Source organism: Calonectris borealis, chromosome 17 (genome assembly GCF_964195595.1).
Source record: "Calonectris borealis chromosome 17, bCalBor7.hap1.2, whole genome shotgun sequence".
NCBI lineage: Eukaryota > Metazoa > Chordata > Aves > Procellariiformes > Procellariidae > Calonectris > Calonectris borealis.
The window spans coordinates 8,946,123-8,965,582 of NC_134328.1; the positions used below are offsets into that span (position 1 = coordinate 8,946,123).

Below are 19,460 nucleotides of genomic sequence, written 5' to 3' on the forward strand. Positions count from 1 at the left end.
TTTTGTTTTACATTAATGTCCTTTATTCTAGGGATGAATCACCAGCTTGTAGACAGGTAAATGTGGGAGTAAGAGAGTGAAAATATAAGTTTGATTCCCAAGGTGGGTGTCTTTAATTAAAACGGACATCAAGATTCAGTCTTCCTTCCCAAACTTACCCCGCGATTCTAAAAACATTTGGATTCCATGTTTCTATGCACGTATCTCACTTTCCTTCTGAATCGTGTTACATGCGGTCCCCTTTGGTTTCAGCGCACAGATTCCCTATCGCTTGTGTACCCTGACGGTTGCACCATATCCTGTAAAGTAAATACACTGAAACAAACTTTAAGGCCATCATCCCTGCACGAAGAGATGGGGAGGGGAGCTCCGGGTCTGCTCGACTCTCTGGCTGCTTGCAGCCGCGAGAAGGAAGCCTGGAGCAGCGCCGTGCCCTGCTCCAACTCTGCTCGCCGCTGTCAAGTGGCTCTGTGCACGTCCGTGTGGACAGTTCTGCCTGCCAGTGGGATTTACTTAGTCAGGCACTGGACGGAGAATAACGGGATCTGTCTTCTATTTGCAGCTTTTCCCCTGCCTTGGCAGAAGGACTTGGAAAAATCCCTCCTGCCTTCATTTCCCCAAGGGTAAAACGGGACGCAGGCGGGATTTGCGCCCACCTGCCCTGTCAGCCCCGAGCACCAAGCCCCGCTCTCAGGTGCGACGGACGGAGCCCACGCTGGCACGCAGGCGGCGGCAGCGTCCCGGCACACGCGTGTCCCCGCGGCCCCTCCGGGGCTGAGCGCTGCCCGCTGCCATCCCCGCCGGACCTCGCCACGGCAAGCCCCGATCCGCCCCTCACCTGCGGGGCCCTAAGCCCGCTCCCCTCCCGCCCCAGCACAGCCCCGTTTTTATTGCGGCCGGCTCGGCGGGGCACCGCACCGGCACACCCGCCCCGGGTGCCTCCTCCGGGGCCGGGGCCAGCAGTTACCGAGCGTGCAGCGTGGCAGGCGGCCAGGCGGTGACGCGCCTGTTGCTATGGGATCCACCGCCCCTATAAATAACTGAGGAAAGGAACTTTCCTAAGTCAGAGACTTTAGGACACGGGACCCAGAACCAGATGGTCCGGAGGAGACGCGCCAGCTCCCGCCGCAGCACCCGGAGCGGTGAAGCCCCGCCGCGCCGCAGGAACTGATCCAGCCCAGGTGGGCAGCGCAGCCGGGGGCCGAGCCCAGCGCCAGAGACTGCGGCAGGGTCTGGAGCCCCCCCAACCCCGACGGCGGCAGCTTGATCCTCTGCCGGGGGGGCCCCCCCTGCCTCGTCTTCTCCTCCCCGCATCCCCCTTTGCTTTCATGCAACGCCTGGTGGCCTGGGACGCAGCATGCCTCCCCATCCAGCCGCCCGCCTTTAAATCCATGGAAGTGGCTAATTTCTATTACGAGGCGGACTGTCTGGCTGCTCTCAACAAGCTGCACCCGCGGGCGGCCGGGGGCCGCTCCATGACCGAGCTCACCGTAGGGGACCACGAGAGAGCCATCGACTTTAGCCCCTACCTGGACCCCTTAGCATCCCAGCAGCCGGCGCAGCCGCCTCCTCCCGCTGCAGCAGCAGGGGGCAACTTTGAGCCTCCCTGCAGCAGCGGCGGCGGCCAAGATTTCCTTTCCGATCTCTTCGCCGAGGACTATAAAGGCAGCGGCGGGAGCAAGAAGCCCGACTGCACCTACATCAGCCTCGCCCGGCACAGCCACCCCTGCGCCAGCCAGAGCCACAAGCCGGTGGGGCTGCCGGCCTGCTTCCCGCCCCAGATCGTGGAAACCAAAGTGGAGCCGGTCTTCGAGACCCTGGACTCTTGCAAAGGGCCCCGTAAGGAAGAAGGGGGAGCCGGGCCGGGACCGGGGGGCATGTCCTCACCCTACGGCAGCACCGTGCGCTCCTACCTGGGTTACCAGTCGGTGCCGAGCGGCAGCAGCGGGAACCTGTCCACCTCGTCCTCCTCCAGCCCCCCGGGCACCCCCAACCCCTCCGAGTCCTCCAAGTCCGCCGCCGGCGGCGGGGGCTACTCCGCCGCCCCGGCGGGCAAGAACAAGCCCAAGAAGTGCGTGGACAAGCACAGCGACGAGTACAAGCTCCGCCGGGAGAGGAACAACATCGCGGTGCGCAAGAGCCGCGACAAAGCGAAAATGCGCAACCTGGAGACGCAGCACAAAGTCTTGGAACTGACGGCCGAGAACGAGCGGCTGCAGAAGAAGGTGGAGCAGCTCTCCCGGGAGCTGAGCACCCTCAGGAACTTGTTCAAACAGCTGCCCGAGCCCCTGCTCGCCTCCTCGCCTCGCTGCTGACCCCCGGCCGGGCCGCGGGGCGAGCGGAGCCGCCGGCTCCCTGCCCTGCTCTGCGCTCCTCTCGGGCTAGGGCCAGGGGCGAGCCCGGGGGTCGGGGTGGTTGGTTGGTTCGGTTTTGTTTTTAATTTTTTTTTTGTTTTTTTTTTTTGTTGGTCTTTATTTACATGTTGGCGGAAGGCCCCGCCGCGGCGCGGGGACCTCACCGGGGGCCGGGGGCTGTCAGCGGGGCGGCGCGGTGGGGCGCGGAGGGGCCGGCGGCCCCGGGCGGGCTCTGCAGGCTGCTGGGCGCTGGGGTTATTTAAAAGAGCGAGAGGAGAGCAAGGGCAAAGTGATGCAATCCTTTAAGCATGGCTGGGAATGCTGTGTACATGATGCAATCTCGTGTAACTGTCAGTCATGAATTGAGTAATCTGTTAAAGATGTTCCTACAGTTTTTTTTATTATAAAGAATAATCTATTTCTATAAGAAAATACGTATGTATATTTTGGGATCTATGCATTCTTGCTACATTTGAAGCATTAATGAACAATTTTAATAAACTTTATGACTAGGTTAAAAAAGTAGCCTGTTTTATTTTGAAGGCACGCTTAAAGTTAGATTAAACGCAGGGTAGAAATTCTAGCTGAATCTGGCTCAATGCTGTGATCAGGGATCAGGATTTTTGTCGGTCTTTCGACTTTCTCTGTGACTCAGAGAAAGGAAAAAAAACAAAACAAAAACCCCAAGAGAAACCCAGCAAAGAGCAGAGCTGGAAGCTTTAGCCAGTTCTTGTTGCCTCATTTTATTTCCTCTAATCACTTGCTTTAGCTGCCGCTTGGGTGTTGTTTGGGGAGGAGGTGTTTGTGTTGGGGTTTTTTTGCACTTCTTGCTGTTCAGAACGTGTAGAGCGAGATGTGCTATCCAAACCATGACCAATCTTTGGCAAAGTAACACCAAGTCTGAAGTGGGAGGGAGGAAGAAAAAGTAAGGGAGGAAGCTTGAAAGTTTTTTTTTCTTTACAGAGTTTCTATTCTCTAAGTTATGATTCAGCATTTCTTATGTTTGTAGTTTACAGGAATAAACATGAGAAAGTAGCATTTCTGTTGGATGTCGGTAATTTCGGTCATTGCTCAGGAAGCTCTCATGAAACCCGGCCAGGTGAGAGGCATATGAACAACTCCCTTATCTTTTCTCTTGAGGCCTTTTTCTAAAAACTGTAGATGGAGTTTCTCTGTGGAGAGGTGTTTGTTTCTGTGTGCATGCATGTTTGTTGGGCGCAAGCGACAGATAAGCTGGGGGGGGTGGCAGAGGAGGAGGATGTTTGTAGCAGGCCATAACTTTGTGTTAGAGAGAACTAAGGCTCTGCCTGCCGATGGAACAAGCCAGCCTTGCCAGGGCTCCGGGTTGTGTTACTTCCCCCACTGTATGCTGCTGTGTCGAGGTCTGTAAGAAGTTAACAGTCTCAGGGTGGTTACGTGGAGGGAGTTGAGCAAATGATCAGGTCTTACTCAGCATTTTCCATTTTCCTGTTAGGCCAAATTTAAGCGTTAAGTTTTTAGCTCTAGATTCCCAGTGCCCCAGAAAAGAAACTCCTTGTCCGTGAAGGAGTCTATGAAAAGAAACGATTGTCTATGCTCTGTTTGACAGCTGAACACAGAAGGATTTTTCAGTATAAAGATAGTGGACTTGAATTTGCTGCTATACATTCCAATACAAACAGCAGTGGATTCCAGAAGGACAAATCTTGAATTTGTGGCTTATTTCTAGTGTTTCTTTAAGCAAAGCATGTTTTCTCGTGAAAGAACTGTTCTGCTTTTTTTGACACTTAAGATTATAGCCTCCCAGAGTTCTTACTGAAATTTGTTACACATTCCCTGCTCCTGCAATGCCTCCATAGCTCCTGCTAGGAGCTGTGCAGTAGTAAGCAGTAGTGTGTGAATCCTGACACAGATTTCTCCCATTTGCTTTTTAATTTGTATAGTGCAGTTAGGTTGTTTTTATGAGACCCTAAGAATAGATTTTCTTGGGTGACCTAGCTCCTGCACCAGCATGACTCAAGTTCTTGCAGGCAAGATAGAAGTTAGATCTTGTCTTGACTGTCCCTCGTGACGATGATTACTCCAGCCTCCTGTGGCTGTTTATTCTACTATTCTTCTAGTTACGAAACTTATCCACATCGTTAGATCCTATTTTCTTGTTGTGCTGTAGGCCATGTTATATTACCCAAACTTTCAAGCAGTGTTCCCAGTCAGAACCGAGTGCTGCTGAGGGTGGAATTGCTGGAGGAGTGAAGATGTCCTCAGATACATTTCTTTCTTTCTTTCTTTCTAAATTACAAAGCTTCCAACAAAAGTTCAGTTTGTGAGGGCTGGAAGGCAGGGTAGATTGGAAGATAAGATGTACTAAAGGTATTTATATTTGTTTAAATAATAGTCCGGTTTTGGAGACAGAGCTCTATCAGGCATGAATGAGCTAATCCCCGTCTTTAAACTTTGCCTGCCACAGTTCAGGAAAGCCAGGGCGGCATTGCTGCAATTTAAAGAATGATGTTTAAATTACTGCTGTATTCCAATGTATCTCTTAATTAGGATTACAGATTTCTCGTTCAGGAGGAAACGTGCAGCAATGAGTTTTTGTCAGAAAGATGCAATTACAGACAGGAAAATCGAGGACATGAATGCACCAATTTTACACTAGTCTCAGAAGGAATCCATGAAAGAGTTCGGAAAAAGAATTCCAGAATCCTTCATTCTTAATCTTATATTACCCACATAAGTTACATTTTAGGAGCTTTGTAGCGCTACTAAATGCATGGCGGTCATGAAATACCCTGCTTTATAAACAAGCGTATGAAAAAGCCCCTGTAATTGAAACATTTCCTACAAAAAAATAGTCTGGAAAAAAATAGTTTGGAAATGAATCTGAGAAAACTCCAAGCACTAAAGTAGACAAAAGATTCCAAATACCTTTTCTAATCACAGTGGGGGAATTGGAAAATCCCTGTCCAAACAGTGGCTCAGCTCCAAATATTGATACAGTTTCCCATTACAAATAAGATTCTGTTGACTGAAAGCAGTACTTGGTACGTCTCGGTTGACTTCTGACAGGGTCTCTTGAGCTGCTTTTTCTGAAGCGACTCAGTACAGCTTGTGGTAAGACTTCACAGTCTGTATGCAGGCAAACCACGCAGAGAAGTTAAGGCACTTACTCCATAGCCTGTTTTGAATTTTATGGAAGTTTATAAACAGCATTTCGTTTGGGCTTTTTTTTTTTCCCCCCTTTCAAAGTATTTATTATTGACTGATTCATACAGGTCTTTCTCATTACTACTAAAATAAAAGAGTTTCTTCCTTTGTAGAAATAAGTCTGTAAGATCAAATCCCTAGCACTGACATCCCCTTCCCAAAGCGTCTAGCACTGTTTTATCATTTGCTAGGTGTTTGAATTCAGTTTGCTTACTTCTGCAAAAGGAATCATATGTATCATTTTAAAACAAAATATTTAAAAATACAATTATAATTTTGTTAGCAGTTCTTCTATCTATTAGTAGAAATTATTACTCTCTGCTTATCTGCCCAAAGCATGTATAACCAACCCCGTGCAGCTCTGACACTGTGGTGTTGCTTTCACACTTTTCCCAATGCCTTCCATTAGTGACTCTTGGAAGTTGCAGGAAAATTTACGCTTGTTTCTATACTAATTGTTTCTCCTCTATCAAATAAAATCACCCAAATTGCACACATGCACAAAAGGGTTATTGGGTGGGAGACTTGATCACGTCTGATAACGGTATGGTTTTTTCCTCATTGAAATTCTGCAATAGCCTTTAGATATCGAAATTAGAACCTGAAAAAAGCTTTGTGCACACTGTTTACCTTCACAATTTCATTGCTAGACCAACTGTCATTGATGTGGATGTGTATAAAAATATGAAGTTACTCTAATACTAGCTAGTTTTCAAGCAATGTTTCATTAGCTATGACCAGAATAAAAGTCAATGCAACTCAGTATCTGCTTTAATAAAGAGAAAAAATGTATATGAGGCCAAATTACACATCTTCTTTTGTTATTTATAGTGGTATCGCCTAAGATACAGTAAGCATTGTCTTGCTTTTTCCTGTCATTTATATCGACACAAAGTGAGTCTAAAGCACCACCAAACTGGAATGGCAGGGTTCTGCATTCAATTTGTACTGGATATAGATGATTATACGGTGGACGGGGGGTAATGATGAATTTGGTTCTAACTCTTTTTGCTACCGATTGCTAATGCAGAAAAAATTTTATTACTATGCTTCTAAGCATTAGCCTTATTTATGTTTAAGTCTACACATGTAGACTTAAAAGTCAGAATTTTAGGGCAAACCTCATATAATAATGTGAAGTGTGAAGAAAAATTTAAACCTATGCATGTATGTTGAAAGGGTCCTAATACATTAATCAGGAAATCCAAACAAAACTAGGAGTACAGTTAACTACTCCCAAGGAAACAATTCCGTTTAAATTCTGAACACTTTTTAAAATCAATCAATAAAGTAAGAATAAAACCATGTCACCAAAACTGTACATTAAATATGTGAGGGAATTAGGAATTAGTTCTCTTTTGAGAGGTACTTGCTGAACAGACAAGTGAAGTCATTAAAAGAATGAAGTTCTATTTAACTCCTTGCTGGGACCCAAAACATAGTCTGAGAGTTTAATCTTTGCAACACAAAGCTAAACTTTGGTAGAAACTCTACACTTGGATAATATCCTGAGATTTTCTGAGGTTCCCGATTTTTTCACGTGAACTGAGGCTGTTTTGCCCCAGCCTGGGCAGATGAGCAGCACAATCTACAGTGACTATGTAAACACCTAAAAAGATTAGATACAGCTTTGGATTGGTATCAGGATCATGTGAAATTTATGGTGCGGTGTTAGCCTGGTGCAAAACTACGTGAAACTCCAGGAGAGTTTCTCTTTGAGATGATCCTGGAAGCAGCAGCGTGGCGGCCAGGAGCACCACCCCTGGGGTTTGATGCCAGCACACCAGTCCTCAGGAGCCGCAGTCAAGCAGAGCTCTCAAGTTCGGCATAGCCGTAATTCTGATTTGCTCAGTTTCATCTATTGGAAACCAAAATTACTTTCGTGATCATTTCCCTACCTGCTAAATTGTTTGAATGTTTTGTTTTGAATAAAAGGCTTTCCTCCCCCCCGCCCCAAAATGTTGGTGGCTAGATCTGCCTGGATGTGAAAAACAATAGGTCTGGAAGTCAAAATGAGGATAAATGGGTTAATAGTTGCTGAAGCTAATTGATTTGCATTTACAATAGGGATGCATTTAGTTCCAAACCTTCTGACTGGTTGCCACAATTTCACAGAGCAGCACCAAATTTAAACCTCAGTTGTTTTAAAATTTTCATGAATTTATATATTTACTATTCAAATTATTTGTATAATAAATAATAAATTCCAATAATATTTTCTAGCTAATTAAAAGCTAAGGAAGACTTTGATCTACATCCAGTTTTCACCTTGCCCTGTCCTATCTCCTCTTGCCTCTGGGATTCCTGTATCACACATTACATAGCTATCAAAGCACTTTCTCAGTTCAGGGTATTTAAATCAGAGGTTTTCATAGGTCTCATAATTTCATACAATTTGCAGAATAAATCCTCTAAGAACTCACACTGTAGAAGTGCTGGCTCAGTCAGCAGACCTGGTTTTGATCGGCTTGAGCGCGGACACCTCTGTACATCATGCCAGTCAGAGTCAGTAAATTCAGAGAACTGAATTTTCAATAGAGGCTACAAGATGCTGTGGTCCCTATCCCCATACAAACCAAGCACAACGGCTTGTTTGTTTTCTATAAATACCTTGGGTTTGCTAGTATATTGCAACAGCAGTTCATTAAGGCTGTGGTAAGTAGCTCATTGATGTTGTCTAGAAATTACAGTAATAGGAATCACTGTCTCCTTCAAACAACGCAAAAATCCCTCTAATGCCTCATCAGCTGTATCCCCCTCCTCCGTTAGCTCACCTGGGATCTGGGTCCGCAAAAGTTTTGCGATATATTTTCTATAAGCGAGCGGAGGAGCTTTGGTTTTAGAAATGAATGTCATGGTGACACGATGGGAAAATATTTCTGTGCAACATGATGAAACAATTACTTGGCTGAAGTAATTCAGGAAGGGAATCACAAGAACAAGAGAAAGTGCCTGGAGCCGGTTTGAGAAGCAGAAGGAGAGCAGCAGTGGCTCTCTAGCAGAAACATTGTTTTGCTAATTTCCCCAGCCTCTGCCATCTAGACAATAACTCGGGGGTGGATGTTTCTGACAGTCATTTGCCACACTTCTCTGAACCCAGGTGTCTTATTTGAACAGTAAAATACAGATTCTGTCTCTATTGTTTTTTGAAATACAAAAGGCCAGGAAGTGAATCTAGAATGTAATTTATTAAGATACTTAAGCATGTCTAACATTCAAACATACAAGGAGCAGAATAAAACCTGTGGGATAACTTGGCACAACGAGATGAGTAGAATTACAAAAAAAGGAGTAATGATCAAGGAGGTTGGTCGCTTAAAGGAATGCAGGCTGGACCACAGCCGCTTACACTTAACTTCAGCACACAAGCCAGATTTTGTGCCAGCTCTGTGAAGAAAGGTAACTTCTGAGCAGGACTGTTTTTTTGCTGTTGAGTTATTGATGACCACTCACGGTGGCAGAAAATGGTTTTGTGCTTAAAGTTAAGAGTAGTGCTGATTGCTCAGTTGAGTCCCCAAATCTGAAGGAGTAGAAGAGAAGGCAGAAGGCCTTTGTGTATGACTTTAGCTATTGGGTGCACAATATCCTTAACTACTTTCAAAGCAAATTACATAGCTGCAGAGTTAATGAGTGCAGAACACTGACAAAAATTAAGATGCAAGGGATAAATACTGAGCTTTGGCAAAAGCACATGAAACAAAAGAGACAGTTTCTGGTCCTGGTTCTTTCACCAGTTTATCATACATCTTCAGATTATCAGTTAGCCCCTAAATGTAATAGAAGCTGTACGCACATATCTGCATCTCTAGTTATAAGTGCAGTTGCCATAGCTGCAGGTATATTTGCCTATTATATATTTAGATCCTGATCTTACATATGTGCTTCATTTTATACATGTAGCTGTAGTGATTTCAGTGGAACTATTATTACTCGCATGAGTAATGATAAATGCATAGATCTGTATTTACATGGATGTATTTACATGGATCTGTATATACATGGATCTGAGATCACAGTGTCTCTGGGAAAATTTTTGTGCCTTGCTCAGTTTTACAGCACATGCCCTAGCAAATTTTGAGCACTTTCATTTCATGCGTTTTCAAATTTGAGAGAGCTCCCCATGCACATGGGTTGATTTGACTGTCTCTTCCTGCACAAAAGGAGATGACAGTGGCTTCAGGATTTTTGCATTTCCCAGGAAAAAAACCACAACAGAACATCTGACAAGTGGGATATAGCCTATGCTCTAACAGGTATCGTTGGGTCCCAATTCAACGACGTACTTGAGTGTATGTTATACCTGAGCAGAAACAAAACAATGCTGAACACAAGCTTTAAAGTTTTGGATGTGCCAAGTGCTCTGCTGAAACACATCCTTCCAGAGCCTCAGCTGCAGCTGCCTGGCCTCTGGATTATATCACTGTGATGCAGCTGTGGCACAGGCATAAGTCCTGGGAAAGAAAACATGATAGAAAATCTGGATGTCCAGAAAGATGGTGAATGAGATGAACTCAAACAGGTCAAAAGGAATCCTGATTTCCTCCTACTGTACCAAAGGAGCCCATCCAGTTTGTATGCTGGCCAGGTCTGGCAAGCCACTGTTTCAGAGCATGGTGTTAGTACCTGGCTGCTGATCAAAGGATTCTTAAGCAATAACCCACTCCACATCAGCAAGAGCTGCTGCCAAGAACCATGGACTTCCACGGGCTGGAAGACAACTGATAAAGCAGATGCTGAGAAAAGCAATGATACCTGCATTGGGCAATCTGAGTGCTACTAATGGCTACTGGAAAATGTTATTTTTATTTTAGTTCTGCAATTGCATAAGCCCGATTCGCTAAAGGCTCACAGTGACAGGGCATTTGTACAGGGCTTGCTTTTTGGGTGGTTTTTTTTTTTTGCAAAGCATTTTACTTAGATGAACAGATGCTCCCACTTTACAGGGGAAAACCACTACTCCTTGGCAGTTCTTCCTCTATCAATAAGAAATACGGGTCGATTGTGCCTTTCTCCAGAATTACGTCCTGTGGATTTTTGGCTTGTGAAGGATGGGGCACTCAGAATAGATGGGAATGATGCAGTCAAACCTCCTGTAATACAGTCCGGTGCCTGGTGGTAGGGGATACACTTCATGAGTGAGGTTGACAGATTGGAAAGGGTTTGGCAAAAAGCACCAGAAAGCAGATCTCCATGTGGTGAAGAGGCCTTGAAAGAAGGAAGTGATACCAAACAGTACATGGTTCTGGGAAGGCTATTGCAAGTTGTGGCAATGATGGGAACCGCTTCCAACAGTCAGGCTAGGGGCAATGAACTATTCCCACTGACCCCATGGTAACATGAAGTGAAAATTCCACTCTAGTGTTTTCTGCCAAGTCCTTAAAGGCAAAACCTTAGCAAATGGCTCCTGCTTTTGCATTAATTCACTAGCAGGTGCTCTTCTGCACGAGCCCTGCAAGAGCTTTATTACCAGAGGTACACTAACTATTAAACAGCCATAAGCTTAACCTGGTATTTACTGTAGGACTGTGCCTTTCTATTGCGCAGAGGGAGGGAACTCCCTTTTCAGCCCTCCGGGTGGTCCCTTCAGGGCAGGGTTGAGGCACATCAGTGAGAAGGGGTGGGGTTGGGTGGGAGAGGCTTTCATTGCTGCCCTACCTGTTCTGGGCATAAATTGAAATGATCAGTCTCCAAATCCTGCCAATTAGGCATGCTTTACTGGCATTAGAGTCAGTTTACTATGATAGGTAAAACTAAACTGTTTCTCTTTTTTAAAAAAATGAGGCAAAATCCTCCTTTAACAAATTTAACTCCCAGAGCAGAGGTAGCAGGGGGCAGCAGTGCACTCTGTAGGGTACCTGACCTAACCCAGACAGGCAGAAGCAGGGCAGCATTCTCCAACACAGAACGGCTCAAGGACAAACACCTTAACACGTTTGTGTACCCCCTTCCAGCAGTGACTGTCTATTAGGGAGCCCGTGGAGTAGGGCTGGAGGATGCAGTCTGCAGTCCCCCGCAGCATTCTCTCCTCTGCAATAACTTTAACATTCGAGGCAGCATTAGATGCGGAGAAAAAAATAGTGGTAATCCTTTCCTGGGCTCCACCTGCCAACAAAGCTCCACCTTCTTGGGAGAGCAAAATGAGATGCTTTTTACAAGACTGTGAAACTGCTAATCAAGGTCCTGTGCTCTCAAGTCAGTACCTTCCTAATCTTCTGATCAACAGATTTCTGTAATGAAGAGGGCAATATGGACCTCTCGGGTCTATTACTTCTTGGTTTCTGCAGACTGAGGCAGACATTGTTCTATTTTTCGCACACTGCTCCCACTCTGAGGGTTATCTTGGTTACTATAAAGGCTAGAAATTTTAGGGTTGGTTTTCTCCCTCAAACAAAAGTTATCTTTGCAGCATGTGCTTCTGCCTGTGAAAATACGGGTATGCTGTGCTGCCATGCTGCCATGAAGCATGAGGCTTCATGCTCATCTGCATTCAAAGAAGAAGAGGGTGAGGACCATCTCCCAACAGCCCCGTATTCCCTTCTTATGAACCATTCTCACCACTTAAACATTTAGTCTCTGCTGGTCCAAAATAAGCATTTCCGATATCAGCATTTCAGACCTTTGCGACCCTCACTTGATTCAAAACAGGCTTTATTCTGAGAAGAGTTTGTCACTGGCACTTGGGTATGTGGAAGGCTTTTTAGGAAGTGAAGGGGACAAATGGGAAAATTAATTATCCATGTCAAAAACATTTCATACTGCGTAAAGCTCGCCTGTGAGGAATGCTGCCTTTTACTGTCTTATGTCCTGGGAACTCTGATCGACTCAGCCTCCTTCATCCACAGCTTGTCAAGATCCATGGTTGTTTATAATCAAATCACTCTTGTGTACAAATCTAGAGCAGAAAAGCCCATTTATTATAAGCTTCTTTACAAACGCAGTACTAGGTTCTTCCCCCCACTACCTACCACCTTGTCTTGAGGGGAGAAGGGAGGGGAATGTGACCTCCAAATAAACACCTCTCTCAGCTAATCTGTGCTCTCTTCCAGCCTCCCCCCAAGGATTAAACATTAGCTAGGGATCTCAGGAGGGCTTTGGCCACACTACACAGCCAAGTAAGCCGGTGGGACCTGGCACAGCGCTGGAGGGTGCTGCACTGGTCCTGTGCTAAATGCTAAGCCCAGATGGTCGCTTTTCAGGCTCTGCTGCAGAGACTCTGTCCTGCATTAATTAGGTAGGAGTGATGACCTGGTAATTCTGGAGTAAGGAAAGCAAAGTCCTGTATCTGGCATTGCTGCAAACTTGTCTCAGGATCTTGGGCAAGTTACTTCACCTTTCTTTTACCTGCAGAAAGATACTTCCTGGATTTGGGAGAATAGAGAAGGGTGTCTCAGGTATTATTTGTTTAAAGAACTGTGAAATATGAGATAAGAGACCTTGACAATACCATATATTATTTAAAATTTATTTTAAAAGCTAAAAATATGAATGGATTCAGCAGGGAAAGTTTTCTGGTGAAAATGACTGGAAGCACAATTGTCCCTCACTCAAACACTTCCGAGGCAGTAACATGACCACATAGAGTTTGGCTCATTATATATGTAAAATAGGCAGATGCTATTAGAAAGTATTTTTTTTCACCCAGTGAGTAGAGAAGCCTATCCCTCATGATGAAATCCTCTGCAGGCGCCATATTTTTATCATGCCTCATACTATTTGAAATCACCCTCAGAGCTGGATACTATCTTCTCTTTTCTCCCCTGGAATCTGAGCTCTGTGTTCACAGAATTTCACTGAGTCCTCAGCATTTGCCTTTCAAATTCCCTTCCTTTTGACAGTATGTAATTCCTGATGTTGGTGGGTATCGTCGCAGTTTTATTAGGTATGTAATAACACGTTGTTCAGGGACAAGATGTCATGATAATAAACTGTCCATGTAATTAGGCCTGACTCGTCAATCAACATGGAAAAGGACTGAATGGAGTTCATAAAAGCACCTTTAAGAGGCTGATGGAAATGTTTTAAGAAAAAAATTAGCAGTGTTTTGTATTGTTAAATATTTTGCAGAGCAGAAAACTAATTAGCACCGGAGAGAACACACTCTTCTGGAATGCCCATGTGTGGCCCATTATATCCTTTTTTGCCCTCTGAGTCATCCCTCTGCAGCCACTGATTCCGTGCGAACAGGAGCAGTCACAGTGGGATCAAGTTTAGTGACTTACTCGTGTGAGTAAGCAGCCAAAGAGGGAAATTTCCCCTTGAGCAGTGGCCAGGGTACCATTTGCAAAAGTTGGTGAAATAACTTTTCTATGCAAAAAAAATCACATTTTTGCATATTATTATCATTACTTTTTTACTTTTCACTTTAGGAATTTTATTATTTTAGATGAAATGCTAAAAACGTGTCTCCAGTAAGCTATATAAATCAGAAGGCTGTACCTATCCCAGACTGATGATCTGAGACATCTGGCACTTACACTTGGGGCCTTCCTGCACGGGAGAAATTGCCCCCGTGAAGAGAATGCACATTTCCAAGATCTAAGTGAAACAGAAATAACAAAATAGTTCCTGGTGTGCTTAAGCCCTGAAACTGCTCAAGCAAGTTACCAAGGCCAAATCCAGCTCTCTCCAAGTCTAGGTGAAAGGTCATCCACGAATTAGGAAGCAAACTATTGAGTTACCAGCATTGCAGCAACAGAATAAACTCTCACCAACTGATTGACTAAGACAGTGGGATATCACCCCTAGCTATTGGCAACTGTCCTCTCATCATTAACCTTCATTAAGGTGGTCATCTCCAAACCAAACAAATGCACAGTTCAGTTACTAACATAAAAGACATCAATTGGGTTTATATAAGAGTATTGCAAAATATTAAATAATAAAAGCTGCTACCGTACAACAGCAGGAAGATTCATCGCCGTACAACGTTTGCGTCTCAAACAGACAAAGTCTGGCTATTTTCGGGAAATTACACCTTGACTGGTGGCAACACTTGCTCTGTGCATTTGATATGGGGGAAAGGGGGTACGGCTGGCATACTCTGTCTGTCTAAATCTGACAGAAGGCTAAGGTTGGCACTTAACTGCATGAATCACCAACTACTGAAATTTAAAAGCTTGCATATGCAAATCACTAATTAAACATATTAGCATAGTCAGTTACCCAAACTGTAATCTTTATCGTATCTCCAAGTTAGGCATGCAATTACACACCCATTTTGCAGATTTGCATTTGTGAGCATGGTTTCCCGAGAGCTAGGTCCAGAAACTAGTCTAATAACCAATTTTTCCTCATGTAGTTCCAGGAAGGAAAAAGAAGAGTGAAAGTAAGCTGAGTGGCTTCCTCTCCTGAAAAGTAAAGGGGAATTGTACAAAATCAAGAACTGATGTGGACAGCTGAATGACAACTGAGAGGGCTAGATGGTGAGTTATGCATGCTCTCATTAAATTTAATGCCCATCTTTGTGACTCCTTCGACCCAAACAACGAGGATTTCCCTCTATTAGCAAATATTCAGACACAGGAAAAGACTGTGTGCCAGATTTTGACTTTATTTACATTGAATTACCTGAGATTAGAATCTGAAACTAGAAACTTTCTTTATACAGTTACAAATAGCTATATTATGCAGTTTTAAGGGGTTAAGAAAAGGAGGAAATCATAACCACAGAAGTCATAAAGGCAACTTATCCCAAGCCAAATAGTTTTGTTTCTAACGCAGAGCTTTAATTATAACATGTCATATAATGATGACATAGTGCTATAATAGGCAAATATAATGCATTAATCTGATATTATATTTTGGCTTTAACAATAGGTGCAGCGAACCAGCCTTAGTGGATAACTCATTCAGAACCTATCTGCACACTCCACCTAGATACTTATCTGCCTCTTTAATTAAGTGGAGGGAAACTTCTTGAGGCCATACCCATAAAGCTAGTCTCTGATGATAGCAGAGTTACTGGAAGCCTTTGGTAATCGCTTACACCCACGTATTGTGGTTAGCTTCCAACTTTGGCTCTTTCCTTCTCGCTTTGGAACCACCTATTTATCCCCTAGTGTAAATCCCCTAGTGTTTTTGTACCAAAAGGGGTACAAAAGACCTCCAGGGGTTTGTTTGAGCAACATGTCAGCATACTGTCGTTGGCCTCCTCAGGACTGAACCAGGCTTCCTAACTGCAGCGGTGAAAAAAAGAGCTTTGGCAAATTTCTCACTTACCAGTATACTTCTTGAAACAGTAGCAACAGACTGCGTCAGTGAACACAGTACGGCCAGGGCCAGCTTTCCATAATGCAAGTTCCCCAGGTTGTCCTCAGCATGTGCTCATGGCAATCAGAGACACTACAGCAACCAACTTCAGTGGAAGCAGGATTGGCCTCGTGGGATAAAATCATCTTTCCTGATTCTGTGGGTCCTATGTAACTTTGTGTACATTGAAAAACACCCTTTTTTGCTTCTTCAAACACAAAGAGTTTGTAGGATTTGCACGCTAAGCTGAAAATAAAATTTTAACTAATGTATTAGTCTGGAGAAGGTGGTTCCCTGAGTTGCAGTGCTTGCTCTCTACTAGGAATTTTTGAGAGAAATGTCCTGCTCTGAGGCAGTAATATACAGAAATCATAAAGACCAAGCATGTAAACAGCATCTGAAGAAAGCACAGGGACAGCGATCTCGAGGCCATGTGAGATAACTCTCTGAGGTGACAATAGCGTACAATAAGTACTATAGTCCCTGTAGCAGAATTAAGGCAGCTGACATGAGGTTCCTATACTTCAGTACTAGCTAAGCAAGCCACACAGGACGAGCACAACCAAAATGGCTCCAACAGCTTACCGCCTCCTTTTCCTTTTTCTCTCCTTCTGCAGCTCACTTCCGTACTCTCCTCCGATCTTCTCCAGTATGAAAGGCTCTGCTAATGACCTTTGAACAGATCATGTTGAGAATGTCACTGCAAAGCTTCTTAATCTTATGGTGGCGCCTAGATAATATAGTGATGGGTCCTGAAATGCTGAAAAACAGACAGACAGATAGCTAGATAAGATTAGATATATAAGTAATTTAGTCAGTCATCATACAGAGCAGCTGACATAAGTTCATTTGTAAAGCCAACTGCTAAAATTGCTTTAGAAGTCCTTACATTTTAATTCTGTTGAAAGACAGACCTTTGATCTGAATTGTTTTGGTGGCATGTACATTATTTGAATGGAACCTCACCTGACCAGGTAATACCAGACCGGTCATTCCTGGCATACTATTGTCATAGGAGAACAGTGTACATGCAAATCCATACCTACCGATAGCTCAAGGGCAGACAGATAACTGAGCATCATGGAACAGATATAGACTGAAAGCATGAGCACCACTTTATGCTGATATGCAGAATGAATCATGGCTAATAAAAGGCTCAAACAACCATATATATGACTAAATGTAACACCAAAACACTTTTAAATTAAGCATGATAAGAAAATAAAAGGAGAAAAATCAATAGATAAGTGTTATTGCTTCTCTTTTTCATTAATATTTATTAATTTACACTGGGGGGAGATGGAGGAGGAAGAGAAATAAAACAGACCTGTCAGATTTGCTATTTTTTATAGACAGTTTTCTATTCCAGCTCTCAGGTACTAGCAAAACACGGGGATGTTTGTACTGCATTCATTGCCGGGAAAATTATTTACATTCACATGTGATGTTTTTTTAGTTCGGCATTAAAAAAAATTTCAAAGACACTTCCTAGGGCAGTTTATTTTTGAAGTGGGTTATTTGTTTTCACTCTAAATCTGAGGCCACGCTAGTATTCCCAACTATGGAAGGGGTAAGAGTTAATATAAAAGTGTAGAGTTCGTTAGTCCATGTGTTTCTCTGAGTAGCATTCACCCCAGCACAGACACTTTGCACCACTAAGTCCCACTAAAGCAAAAATTGCTAAACGCATGGATGGACCACAGATAAATGGTTGCATGTCTTAATTAGTGATGGCTGAAGCTCTCAGAAGATTCTGTGGTTGAATTAGAATAACCATTCAAAAAGTTCAAATGTTAATCCAAGCCTCTTTAGTTTATAATGATGGAAGTCACTCTCTAGAGCCAGCTTACTCATTCCGGTTTTAATATATCCTGACTGAAGTTGGGTTTGAACCGCTGCACAAACAGCAGCTGTCACGAAAAGTAGCTCCCTCCTTCATACCCACTCAAAATCAGTAATTGCAGGTGTGCAGAAAAATCAACCGACTGAACAGCAGTCTCCAGACAGCGCTTGCCACAGTCTTGTGTCCTTCTGTGACGCTTTACTTTTGCATCTACTTGGCCCTAAGGCTTGAAGGCTTGGATTAATCTTACTGAACTGTTAGAATCCCCATTTCCTTAACACTTGGGAAGCTCAACCTCTTTTTGAAGGTACCTGCCTCTTGCCAGTGACTACAGTGAGGGAGCTAGACTCCTAATCTGAGCATCTCATTTATTTGCCTGTACTTTGGAAGGATCAAGGTCCAGCTGTCTTGTGAAATGCCTGATGTTACGGTATCTCCCTGACTGGTAACCTATTGCCCATAGCTAGTCCGTTATGGGATATTTCAAGTCAGCTTTCCTGCACAGTTGTGTATGATAATGGACTGTAACACAGGAGACTTGATTCTCTAAACAGAAGTGTTCATATACAACATACCTAGAGCCTGATTCCCCACTGTCTTATGCCTGTGCTGTCAAACCCCTGGACTCACAGCAAGTCCACAGGGTGTGTAAAATGCTGTCTAGCACATCTGGAAGTGCCAGGCGCTCAGTCTCCATAACTTAAAAGCAATGGAGGCTGAGGCCAGTAGTTACAACAATTGTACTTATACGCCTAGTGTCTGCATGAGCAAATATCGGGCTTGTTATGCATGCATTTGACAACTGCAAAGAGTTGTCCAGCTTGTGCGTAAATGGAGTAGGTGCGTATTTCCCTTGTGCACCGTATGCCAAATATGTGCAAATCAAGCACAAAAGTATGCCATCAGCTGAGACAACCAGTTCAAAATAGGCATCTAAAAGTATTACATAGTAAAGTGATAAAGAACACAGTTTTTAATTTTCAAAATTGCCAAGCAGCAAGCAGCTCTTGTTTTTCTTGAGAATCAGACCACTCACACACTTCCGTTTAGGTTTTGGAACATGATTTTATATATGTATTTTTTTGAGGAACATTGGCCAAATTGCTAGCTGTCGGCTGGAGTCTTTATCAGGAAATCTGTAATTGAACATTCCAGGCCAAGATGCATAGAAAACAAAACTGGGCAGAAACTTGTATAGTATAGTGGTAGTTACACGGGAAGCAGTAAAAAGGATTAAAAAACCTAGTTCCATTAAAAAGCCCAGTTCAGGAAAAGAGACAGAAATGTACTTTTGTGAACTTGAAACGTGTACTTTTGCGTTTGCAGTGATAACAGCAGTCCTTCTTACAGCATTGTGCACTTTCAAAGCTTTGAATGAATAACTGTAGCTAATGAATAATAGTACCTTTAAATAAAATCTTAATTGCAAAACAAAGGAATAATAAAGAAAAGTTAATACTTTTTTTTTTTTTATTCAAAGCTTAGAAAAGTTTAGGTTGGAATTTTGGGTGAAGGTTTGGTTGCTGTCTTTTCCCCTTTTATCTGAACCAGCTCACTCAGACCTAATCTTCATCATCTAAACCACATGATTAACACACAAAATAACTTTGGAGCAAGCCAGGTCCAAGCAGGAAGCTGCAAGTACTATCATGTCTTCACAATATTAGCCAGCAAAATAATTGTGGTTTCTTCAGTTTTTTTGTTTTTTTTGTTTTTTTTTTAATTATCTACATTTATGTTTTCCTTGAAAGGGGCTTGTGTTTTTGTTTCTTCTTTGTGTTGGAAACTTTCAGATTTACAATCTCACTCCCAGAGGGAATGCTTATTCT

At 43.6% G+C, this 19,460-nt stretch overlaps 1 protein-coding gene and 1 long non-coding RNA gene across 4 annotated transcripts in view; one reads left to right on the forward strand and one right to left on the reverse strand.

Annotated features, from left to right (window-relative positions):
- Positions 1 to 931: 931 nt before the first annotated feature.
- On the forward strand, positions 932 to 2,876 carry CEBPB (CCAAT enhancer binding protein beta). The gene has a single exon (XM_075166486.1). The coding sequence runs from the start codon at positions 1,329 to 1,331 to the stop codon at positions 2,313 to 2,315; it is 987 nt and encodes a 328-aa protein (XP_075022587.1). The 5' UTR covers positions 932 to 1,328; the 3' UTR covers positions 2,316 to 2,876.
- A 12,194-nt stretch (positions 2,877 to 15,070) lies between these two features.
- Positions 15,071 to 19,460, reverse strand: part of LOC142089704 (uncharacterized) — a 47,526-nt gene continuing 43,136 nt past the window's right edge. For 2 of the 3 annotated variants that reach the window (XR_012676274.1, XR_012676272.1), the window contains exon 3: positions 15,071 to 16,548. This is a non-coding gene — a long non-coding RNA (uncharacterized LOC142089704). The remainder of the gene's footprint in view (positions 16,549 to 19,460) is intronic. The other variant, XR_012676273.1, reaches the window with a different exon arrangement.